The sequence below is a fragment of the Myxocyprinus asiaticus genome, chromosome 9, assembly GCF_019703515.2.
Source record: "Myxocyprinus asiaticus isolate MX2 ecotype Aquarium Trade chromosome 9, UBuf_Myxa_2, whole genome shotgun sequence".
NCBI lineage: Eukaryota > Metazoa > Chordata > Actinopteri > Cypriniformes > Catostomidae > Myxocyprinus > Myxocyprinus asiaticus.
The window spans coordinates 7556484-7568779 of record NC_059352.1 but is presented as its reverse complement, the minus strand read 5'-3'; the positions used below and the strand labels follow the sequence as shown (position 1 = coordinate 7568779).

The following is a 12296-nucleotide window of genomic DNA, read 5'->3' as shown; positions in this document are numbered from 1 at the left end:
TCAGATCCACACCTATTATATTGCTTCTGAAGATATGGATTTAACAACTGGAGTCATAATGATTACTTTTATATGCCTTTATATGCCTTTTTGACACTTTCATTGTATGGACCCAGAGCTGAGATATATATTTTTTAAATCTTCGTTTGTGTTCTGCAGAAGAAAGGAAGTCATACACATCTGGGATGGCATGAGGGTGAGTAAATGATGAGAGAATTTTCATTTTTGGGTGAACTTCTCCTTTAAACCTACTTTGCTGTTAAGCACACCTCCAACATCTAGGTGGCTCTATGACTATAAATCTAGTTTCGTATTTAAAGTAAAAAACCCAAGTAAAATAAAATAGCACCATTGTTTGGATACAGAAAGGCACTTTTCGTTCTCCACATGAAACAAATTCTAAATACATTGAAAATATAGCATTTAATGACACTATTTGTATGTTTTGTAATACCTTGTGTAATTTTCTATCAGGGGCGGGGGCAGTCTCGCTGTCATCCGGGGGAACTGTCTCTTTGTCCGCAGAGTCAAGAATATGGCGGCGCTCCGTGTGGTCGTGTTCTCCGGCACCGGGAGAACCCTCCTCAACACATCCAAATCCTTTCATACTCCTCGGGTATGGACAGATCCAGCATTTACCTGCTTGTTCTCTCTGTTTTTATAGTCTGGTGTCTGTAGTATAGGAATGTCCGCCTAGATCCATTGGCATGTGCGGCGTCTTATAGGAGCATACTATCCAGAGCAAGGTCACAGCAGCAGCGGCTGTGTTTGCATTCGCATCATGACATTTGTGCTTTTATAGTAGTGCCATAACACTTTTGATCTATCTAATTAGAATTAGTATTGTTGAGAAAGGCTGTACGGTTGGATTAAAAAGCAGATTGGAGTCGGATGACTGAGTAAATGGGTGTCTCTTGACGTAATACTAAGGTGACATCACAGATCTGACGTATGATGTTCATATATTTTATAATGTTCATATATAAGTGCATACCAACTATTTACTTTAATGACTAACTCACTCCTCCTGCTGATAATAGCTAATATGGAATGTATATTAGTATGTCAATGACCTGATTTGTATAATGCAAGTTAATATAATAAGTGTTTTGGCATTTATATGTACTTTTTCCATAGTGAAGGCTTGATTGGGTGTTTTGAGGTCAGACTGTCCTTTGTTGTTGCAGTGTGTGTTTGATTATAGAGGCCTAAAATTGTTATATTATCAGGTTTATATTGAAATAGTACCTACAGAGGCAGTATATATATATATATATATATATATATATATATATATATATATATATATATATATAAATGAAGATATTATTATTAGTGGTTGACCGATATATCGCAGAGGCCGATAAATTGGCCGATATATTCTGATTTTTTTCATTATCGGCATCGGCCGGTAAATTTTCTCATTTGGCAGATATGTTTCTTGAGGGTGCCGTGAATCGCCTGCTTGCATGTGAAGCGACGGAGACATGTAGACGACCAGTCACGGTTAGTTTTCTTTTCACGTGCCATCGTGTTACTACAATAATAGGCCGGTGTGCAACACCGTGTCATTTAAACAGTCCGCATATCAGACGCGTTTGAGCTCATAATGTTAAAGTGCTCGCCTGTTTCATTCTCCCTCTCTCTCCTTAACAGTTCCCTGTAACTTTCAAATGTCTTGTCTAATGATAAAAAGGCAAATATCAATAAAACTAATATCATATACCGTCTGCAAATATGCGCATATCTCGTTTAAACAGATGTAATAAACCAACCTCACACAACTTCAGCAGATGCAGCATCCTGTGGAGCGCTCATTTATTTACCTCTAAAGCACAGACTCTATCAGCCTCTCCTCAGCAGTTCCCTGCCACTTTTAACTCCCTTTTCTAATGATAGAAGGCAAATATCAATAAAACTTGTATTATATACCGTTTGCAAATATGCAGATATCTCATTTAAACAGATGTAATTCACAAACCTCACGAAAATCCAGCGTTTTCTTCCCATTGAGCGCACATCTAATATCTTCCTCTGAAGCATGTGTTCCATCAGCTAGAATCAAAAACCTCAGGATCAAAAGTTCCTCTGATTCACAAATCATGTCGGTCACTCCGTGTCAATCCAAATAGGCGATCCTGGCCATTTAAACTGTCAGCACGAGCGTGTGAGTGCAACTTCAAGGCTGAGTCCAAAACCAGGAAAATGCTGCCTCCCGAGGCTGTATACGAAGGTAGGTTGAAAATAAGGTGCTTTTCAAACTGTTCGGAGATCAGTTTCCTTAAGAGTTCCATTCATTCAAAACAGATGTTAGTTAAGCCATTAACTGATTAGGCAGCAAGGTAGCAATTCAGCTGCCTACATTTTCAAATGCCACCCAAGGTAAAATCACTTCACGTGTGCTAAAAGTAAATGTATTATTAACTATGCTTTGTATGTACAATTGGTTTGATTCTATATTTTTTGAGTAAATGCGATTGCTAATGTGGACATGCCATCCATGGTTGCTGGACTACTGTGTGTGTACTGTTATTTCCTTCTACCTTATATATTAACAATTTCTTCATGTGCAAATAAATTACTAAAATTTGATGACTAAATAGAAATCTGCTATGAAATCTACACTGCTATCTACCATTTAAAATACAATTTTGTTTTAGTTTTGTGTGAAATTGAGTAAATATAGTGCTAAATAATTTAATGTTTGTTATTAACTGTATTAAATTGTGTGATATATCAGCAGTGTATCGGCCTATCAGCCACCCTGCTCTCTGGATATCGGCCATTAAAAACCCATATCGGTCAACCACTAATTATTATTATAAAGCTCTGCCAGTTTATAAGGTGATGTTACCTTGGGGGTGTTGTGCAACCCTAAAAATATCCAGGTCAGTTTTATAAGTGCTTATGAGAATGTCTTTAGGAGACGAAAGAAAGGTCACATACACACTGCAGTTAAACATAGTTGTCACTTCCAAAGACTTTTAAATAAGATGATGCAGATTTAGGGTTGGGTGATATGACCAAAATCTTATATAATAATATGGGTAATTTTATATCACGACAGTAACGATATATGCCACAATATAGTTAAATGTTTCTAAAAAAATCAATAAAAATTGGTTTATATATTTAAAAAAAAACATTTTAATTTTTGAATAATTCAGTCAGTGAATTAAATACTTTATAAATGAAAACTACTAGAGGTAGACCGATTAACCGGTGCCGATAGTTGCTTTTCCAAACTATCTGTTATCGGCAAAAAAAACTATGCCGATAGCTGCCGATAGTTTTTTTTATTATTATTATTATTTCTCTGTGTTCCTCTGAAAATTACGTTTTTTAAATTGAAGCGAGGGCATGCAAAAAAAAAAAAAAGAAATTAGACTATAAAGAAACGTCTCCGTCAGCACATACATTGTGTCTCCAACTTCATATTATGCCTAATAATAATTATATATAGGCTATAAAAAGCTTAATTTGGTAAATATTAAATATAGAGCATTTTAACAGAGCCACATCCACATCATTTCAGAATAAGAGTCCCTAGTGTGTTTCAGGCTTGATTAGTGTTAAAAGTCCCATGTTATGCACCCAGTCATCTTTTTTTCTGATTGTTATTGGGATTTTGGTTGAAAAATAAACTACATCTGGGATTGTATTCATTTTGGACTCTGACCTCTATGTCTGTGCCGACTAAGAAAATGTTGTAACATTCTCTGAATCAATTTTAAAAACTTAAATTAATCGGTTATTGACATTTTCCACTATCGAAATCCACTATAGGTCGACCTCTAAAAACTACTTCCTCTTATATCATTTACTCTTTATTTGGAACTTAACAAACATAGTCAAAGTAAAACAAATAAAAAGAAAACTCAGTTTGATTTTAAATGAACCTTACCATAATGCTAAATCTCTCCCACTCTCACAAATGGAAAGCCAAAGTAATTTCACACAATGGAGGATGCTTCTTTTTTTTCACAATCTTCACATCTTCTCTTTCACAGGGATTTGAGGAACCAGCAGCTGCTCCCCCTTCTCCTCAATTTCTTCGATCGAATATGTACCGCGTATGTGTTACATGGATAAAATGCTGTGCACATTTCTTGCTATACGGTGGCGATTTTGCGTAACCGCGATAGAAACTATAATCCAAAATGTATACTGGCTGTCAAATTTCTACCGTTTTATCATGTCTACTGGTATACCGCCCACCGCTAAGTTTACACTAACCAAAACGTACCATGATAATACCATGTTTTGCTTCGCTTTGGCATATGGCAGCCATTCACTACCATGGTATAAATATAAAAGTACCATGCAATCGCTACAGTGCTGTTTTGTAAGACTAAACAGTATTTTGTACCTTCATCTTATTACAATGCAATATAATTATTATTTCCTTTCAAAACATGTCTGAAATATTCACTTTGCTGTTTCTGAGATGTGTATCTCGATCTGTATGTTGGGAATGGTATGTTGCTGGTTGTTTATCTGCAATAAGCAGTAGCATTTATGTAGAATTATCCATCAACTTATTAATTAAAAAAGTAATCTTCCCTGGCTGTTAATTTGACTTTTGCATAATTAGGTAACCTTTGTTTTTGTGCCATGTTTTGCAGGCCAACATGTCGTTTGCTAGCCTGCCGAAGGGGAAGAAGATCGCCCTGACCACAATTGGAGTTCTGACGACTGGAGGAGCGGGTCTGGCTCTAATGCTGCAGCAGTCGGTCAAAGCCTCAGATTTGGAGCTGCACCCACCTTCATACCCCTGGAGCCACAATGGCATGCTGTCCTCCCTTGACCATGCCAGGTACCACATCCCACCTAAGAAAACACAATCCGTCAGGGCTGCACAATTAACCAAAGTAACACGAAAATGGTGATATGGTCATATGTAATTATTTAACTGCAAAAGGCTGCAAAATCTATAAAATTATAATCGGCTGATGCGCTGTTCTGTGCACGCAAAGGGGCTCATGGTCTCTTCATGGTTTTTGCGCTTTTAAAGCAGTTCACATGCGTTGTGAAAGAAAAGTACTGCATGTTCAAGCATTTGTGCATTTCCAAACATTATTAACAAAATAAAAGCTCCAGGTGAAGCTGAAGTAAAGAGTACAGACATAGTATCTTTTAAATAAAATAAAATTGAATCTTCAATAATAATCATAATTCAGTTTTATATTGTAATAATAAACTTGACTGGGTCCCTGTAACAGTTCGGGAAAGGAGGATGCGGGAACCGGAGCAACAAACAACAAGACTTTAACAAACGGAGATCTGAAAACATAGACACATCGACGAGCACACACAGAGCGGCCAAGTGCGTCTCTCTCTCAAAGGCTTCCCCGGCTCTTCCCTTTAGTTTCCCGCCGATTAGGCAACTCAGCGCAAGGTGTGCATCCTCACATCCCGGCCAAGCCCTCCTCCTCATCACACTCCTCCACCGCCCGATTCAGGCTGGGGTGCCATCCGGACTGGCTTATCTCTGCCACCCGAAATGCTATTCTTCGGAGAAGAAGAAATGCTCTTCTTCAGTTCCCGCAGGCATGCCGCCCACCCGGTCTACAGCCGCTCCTCCGTCCCCTAGCAGACAGCAGCGGGTCCTCCATCCCCTGGCAAGCGGCAGCGGCGACTCCTGGTGGACGGCAGCGGCTCTTCCGTCTCCTGGCGGACGGCAGCGGGCGGCTTTTCCGTCTCCTGGCAGACGGCAGCGGGCGGCTCCTCCATCTCCTGGCAAACGGCAGCGGCGAGTTCTTCTGGACAGCGTGCCCTTCCTCCTTTCCTTGGTTTCGGCACCAATGTAAAAGATCTCTGTTCGGTTGACACTTTCGAGCCATTTCAGAACGAATACATAATTATCGCGATATACAGCTCTGGAAAAAATTAATAGACCACTGCAAAATTATTAGTTTTTCTGGATTTACTATTTATAGTATGTGTTTAAGTAAAATGAACATTTTTGTTTTATTTTATAAAGTGCTGACAACCAGAAAATGACAACTGGTCAAAATAACAAAAAAGATGCAGTGTTTTCAGACCTCGAATAATTCCAAGAAAACAAGTTCATATTCACCTTTAAACAACACAATACTAATGTTTTAACTTAGGAAGAGTTCAGAAATCAATATTTGGTGGAATAACCCTGATTTTCAATCACAGCTTTCATGCGTCTTGGCATGCTCTCTACCAGTCCTTCACATTGCTGTTGGGTGACTTTATGCCACTGCTGGTGCAAAAATTCAAGCAGCTCGGCTTTGTTTGATGGCTTGTGGCCATCCATCTTCCTCTTGGTCACATTCCAGAGTTTTTCAGTGGTGTTCAGGTCTGGAGATTGGGCTGGCCATGACAGGGTCTTGATCCGATGGTCCTCCATCCATACCGTGATTGACCTGATTGTGTGGTATGGAGCATTGTCCTGCTGGAAAAACCAATCCTCAGAGTTGGGGAACATTGTCAGAGCAGAAGGAAGCAAGTTTTCTTCCAGGATAACCTTTTATGTGGCTTGATTCATGCGTCCTTCACAAAGACGAATCTGCTTGATTCCAGCCTTGCTGAAGCACCCCCAGATCATCACCGATCCTCCAGCAAATTTCACAGTGGGTGCGAGACACTGTGGCTTGAAGGCCTCTCCAGGACTCCGTCTAACCATTAGACGACCAGGTGGAGGATTGGTGATGATCTGGGGGTGCTTCAGCAAGGCTGGAATTGGGCAGATTCGTCTTTGTGAAGGAATAAAAATAAATGCTCTAAATGACAATGTTTTTAATTGGAATTTGGGAGAAATGTTGTCAGTACTTTATAGAATAAAACAAAAATGTTAATTTTACTTAAACACATACCTATAAATAGTAAATCCAGAAAAACTGATCATTTAGCAGTGGTCTCTTAATTTTTTCCAGAGCTGTATATTGAATATCACCAATAGACTGAAAAATATTGAGATATAATTTTTGTAGCCATATCACTCAGCCCTAAATGCCGTTGTATTAAATAATGAAATGCCAAACCAAGGGGAATTCGTTTTTAAGAAAGATAGCACATGCATGCTTCTCAAGCAAGTTTTCAAATGATAAAACAATAGATATAATGTTCAAAATGAAGACGAGAAGTATTTGGACACTTTCTAGTTGTCAAATGTTAGTGGAACATGTCAATAGTTAATGTGGTAAACTACACCTGTGGTTACTGAGACCAGCTGGTTAAAAGTAATTGAAAATGAAAATAAAATTTGTTCTGAGAAAGGGTCTAGCATCATTTGTATGCAGATGCCACTTGTTATAATGCAGTGAATTCATCCATAATGCAAATGTATACATTCTTGGCTGGCTAAAGTGTTGGAGCCACTATTAGGACAACATTATTTCTGATCTGAAAAAGAATATATAATAATACTAAAATAATTGTCTCAGAGTTATTTGGAACTGAGTTAGCGGAACACGTGCCAGGTCTATTCATGTCTTTTCACTTGTGGCCTACAAAGGAGAGGTACATATAAAAGCATTTACGAGTTAACTAATGGTATACTGCATTTCTGTTTTAGTATTCGTCGTGGATACCAGGTATATAAGCAGGTGTGCTCGGCATGCCACAGTATGGAGTACCTGGCCTTTCGTAACTTGGTGGGAGTTTCACACACGGAGGCGGAGGTCAAAGCTTTAGCTGAGGAGGTAAACGAGCTCACTTTTACTCTAATATTACTAATTCTCATAACGCAGAAGTCATTTCCTAATTGCAATGCTAATTCAACAGATCAAGACATTGATATTGGTATCTTAAGGTTTGAAAGTAGCATTTTAATTATGTTGATGATAACAATAACAAACCAAACCATTTGAAAGTAGGGGTGGGAATCTTAAGGCACCTCAGGATTGGATCCGATTCTGGGAGTTACGATCTGATTCCAAAACGAATCCTGATGCATCTACATTTTTTACTTATTGATTATTCTGCTGTGCACAGGCAAAACACAGTAACTTCATACGTCAACTTTGGGTTTCTTAGACATTGATTTGTCCTGTGACTGACAGGTCTAACTCAACTATGCCCAGATTTTGAGAAAATTGCAGAAACTACAAAATCCCCACTAAAATCAAGTGTTTTGTTGGTGTAGTTAGTTACTGTGCAGTTACAGCCTTTGTATGGCAGGATTTTTTAACTTTAACCACTACTATAGATTTCTATAGAGGCTGCCTGTCCAGGATAGCTACATCTGCTTCTGGGGGATTGCAGATGTCAGCTTCTCCTTTCTTCAACACAGGTGATATTAAAGCTGCACAAATAGCGTAAATGTTGCGTAATAAATCCATAATGAATCTCTTAACTGCTGTCTCATCATAATGTCCAGCTGTGTGTTCCTGTTTTATGCAATAACAGGCGCAAGCTCATCTTTCATGTTGTTTATTGACTTTAAACTCTCCTATTGCTGTGTTGTGTGAGTTTGTGGATACATTTCAGGATAGTAGTTTCAGTCAGTGCATTCTTGATGTGCACATCTGCTGTTACTGGCGAACATATCTTCTAGTGCTTCTTTGTCACAGTAACGGCTGTGAGTGTTGCCACCTTGTGGACCCACTTATTACGTCACGTGTCCTGTATGCAGACTCCTAGCTTTGGGCTAGCTACTTTGGGCTTTAGGGCACCTACACACTGTGGAAATCTCAGATGGAGCGTTTGACGCGTGGGAATGCGAAAGATCCATTTTTAAGGCGTGTACCACAGAGGAAAAAAACAAAAGCAATACAGTGGTGAACACTGAGAGTGTTCTTTCAGTCATCACCAGTCATCATCTTTTTGACAATGTACCAGTAAATATGGAAACACTTATCCAGGCTCTCTCTCTACAATTACTATCTTTTTAGTCTGGCAGTGGAAAAATAATAAAGGACAGGGAATGAACACTACGCATGTGTGATATTTTCCGCCATGTTTTTTTTATTTTACAGTGCAACTTGTCCCGCCTTACCGAGATTGTCTACTAGAATTAAATTCCTAAATAACCCTGAATAAACTTCATGAGTGGTCATGTGTATAATGTGGTTATTGTTCTCTATTTCAGATTGAAGTTGTGGATGGTCCTGATGAGACAGGAGAGATGTTCACTCGACCTGGAAAGCTCTCCGATTATTTCCCCAAACCTTACCCAAACCCTGAGGCTGCCCGTGCTGCCAACAACGGAGCTCTGCCTCCTGACCTCAGCTATATCGTCAGTGCCCGGTAATTTATTTCTGTCAATGAGAAATCTCTACGTGGTTCTCTTATTATTGGCACATTGTCAGAATATTAAAATCTACAATTAAAGATTCCCAGACATTCTCCTTCCCCAGACTGGACATTATAGTCTCAGTTATAAAGTGTTGTAAATACAACATTATTTTTATAATGTGTATCTCTCTCTCTCTCTCAGGCATGGAGGTGAAGATTACGTGTTCTCTCTTCTGACTGGTTACTGTGATCCTCCAGCTGGTGTATCTGTGAGAGAGGGGCTGTATTACAACCCCTATTTCCCCGGCCAGGCTATTGGAATGGCACCACCTATCTACAATGAGGTGCTAGAGTATGATGATGGTGAGTTTTAAGTGTTTGTAATTCTGTATTATACACACTCTCTTTCATTTCTAAAAAGTAAAACATGCCATAGGTCAAAATAATAAGAAATACTCCTCCATAGGAACCCCTGCCACCATGAGCCAGGTTGCTAAAGATGTCTGCACCTTCCTGAGGTGGGCTGCTGAGCCAGAACATGACCAACGCAAACGAATGGGACTGAAGGTTTGTATTTTCCCCATTTTCTATAGAGCATGTTTAAGGGTTGTTTCACCCCAAAATGAAAATTCAGTCACCATACTCGCCCTCATGTCGTTCCAAACCATATTACTTTTTTCTAGGTATGTCCCGATACTGGTATCGGAATCAGATCCTATACCATGCTCATGTATTTGTGCTCGTAAAAATTCTCAGATACCGAAAACCGATACCATCCGTAAACATTCAGTGCAGAAATTAAAATTTTCGCTGCCCTAGTGTGATTATTGAACCACAAAGGCTGTGATTTAATGAGATAAATATATACAGCTCTGCAAAATGATCAGTTTCTCTGGATTTACTATTTATAGGTATGTGTTTGAGTAAAATTAACATTTTAGTTTTATTCTATAAAGTATTGACAACATTTCTCCCAAATTCCAAATAAAAATATTGTCATTTAGAGCATTTATTTGCAGAAAATGACAACTGGTCAAAATAACAAAAAAAAGATGCAGTGTTTTCAGACCTCGAATAATGCGAAGAAAACAAGTTCATAATAATTTTTAAACAACACAATACTAATGTTTTAACTTAGGAAGAGTTCAGAAATCAATATTACCACGTCCTCCTCGGACCACTGTCGGTAGGTACTCACCACTGCTGACCGGGAGCAGACCACAAGCCTTGCTGTTTAGAGATGCTCTGACCCAGTCATCTGGCCAAAACAATTTGGCCCTTGTCAAAGTCGCTCCTGCCCATTTCTCCTGCGTTCAACACATTGACTACGAAAACTGATTGTTCGCTTACCATCTAATCTACCCAGACCTTGACATGTGGCCTTGTTAGGAGATGATCAACGTTTTCGCTTCACCTGTGATTGGTCATAATGTTTTGGCTCATCTGTGAACAATTTTGCTTTTATCACCTTCCCCTATGGCTGTAGTTTTGAAACAGTGTCTATTTTATCAATCCCAGTGCAATGCCTTGCTGCATAGACTTGCATTGTTTTTACAAATTGAATTTTTGTAGTAAATGACAGCATGTCAAAAATGCTGTCTATAGAGCTAACCCTAACCTAACTTGTATTAAACCTGACATATTTTTTTTTAATATGTTGTGCTTACTCTTACTTTTCTCTATGCAGCTGTTGATGGGCGCTTCCATCCTTGTTCCTTTGGTCTACTACATGAAGCGGCACAGGTGGTCTGTGCTCAAGAGCAGAAAGATCGCCTACAGGCCTCCCAAATAAAGCCAATCAGCTGCCTTCCTCAGGCCTTGACACAACATAACCTGATTCACGATTGTCCGATCTTTTTCAGAGTGCACGATGCATCAAGATAAGGTTGCTCTAATCAAAAAAATGCCGGACATCCTTTCAACTTGGTGTCCTTCCTCCTAAATGACTTGGGGAGTGGGACCTGAGACAACCTTTGTGTTTAACTGTAAAATAAATATTATCTGAATTAAATATTTGTGGTTGTTTGCAAGGTGATCTTTTGAGAGGGACAAGTCAAAAATACACGTGCAACCTTCTTGTGCTTTGTGAGATCTGTCTTTGCAGTAGATTCTCTACACTTTGTTGTGTAAATATTTAATAAAAGTGGTATACCCTAATGAAATCCTTAACAAATTGTACAGTTTGAACTCCATTTGATTATTCATTTACAGTAGCTTTATCCAAAGCAACCTACAAATGTGATTTATCAAGGAGATGGTAGCATTAGAAGTACTGTAGTGATGGAAGCCACTTAGAAATATCTAATTCCATTTCAGAATAATTTTAATTTTATAATTAGATAATTTTAGCTAATATCACTGATATTTAATTGGATGCAAAAGTTGACTTTATATACCCAGTGAAATCCAAATGAAAGTTTTGCTGCTTTTAGTCCATTTCTATTAGCTTTAATGTCATCTATATCCTAGTGTACTTACAAACGTTAATAAAATTCGTTTTCAGTAGATATATGTTTTTTAAATGCAGTCTCTCTGTTCTGGTTAAAAAGACACATCCATGATGTCACATAGCAATTCAGAAGCCTTGTCCAATCAAATGTTTTCTAGAACGAGAAAGCACCATCTTCCTACAACTGTTCAGTGCGTATGGCTGTACACTAACACTGTATGGCTGATGATGCCTTCGTAGAGCACTTCAATGGAGCACAATCCATGCTGTAGGGTCGTTCCAAACTGATTTTCCAGTAAGAATCACTTAAAAAGTGAGTCCTGAAGGACCGTTAGCAGTGCAGGGGTCAGAGTGCAGGGTCAGCTGTGATACAGCACCCCTGGAGCCAATTGGGTCAAGGGCCTTGCTCAAGGGCCCAACAGTACTGGGGCTTGAACCCCTGACCTTCTGATTAGTAACCAGAGCCTTAACTGCTGAGCCACCACTGCCCCCATACAGCCAAATGATAGAAAAAAACAAAATTGAAAAAGACAAAAATGTCCCGAAGGTCACACAAGGGTTAATTATTTAGCCCCACACCTTTCAGCCTTCCAAAACTCTTAAACTCCTGTTTTCTGGAGGTTCTTGATAACTGAAATTT

General features: G+C 38.9%; 1 protein-coding gene across 1 annotated transcript; it reads left to right on the top strand.

Annotated features, from left to right (window-relative positions):
• The first annotated feature begins 453 nt into the window (after positions 1-453).
• On the top strand, positions 454-11218 carry LOC127445961 (cytochrome c1, heme protein, mitochondrial-like). Its single transcript, XM_051706503.1, has 7 exons — positions 454-616; positions 4626-4816; positions 7547-7673; positions 9062-9219; positions 9410-9570; positions 9674-9774; positions 10895-11218. Exons 1-7 carry the CDS (start codon positions 536-538, stop codon positions 10997-10999), a joined length of 924 nt encoding a protein of 307 aa, XP_051562463.1. The 5' UTR covers positions 454-535; the 3' UTR covers positions 11000-11218.
• The last annotated feature ends 1078 nt before the right edge of the window (positions 11219-12296 follow it).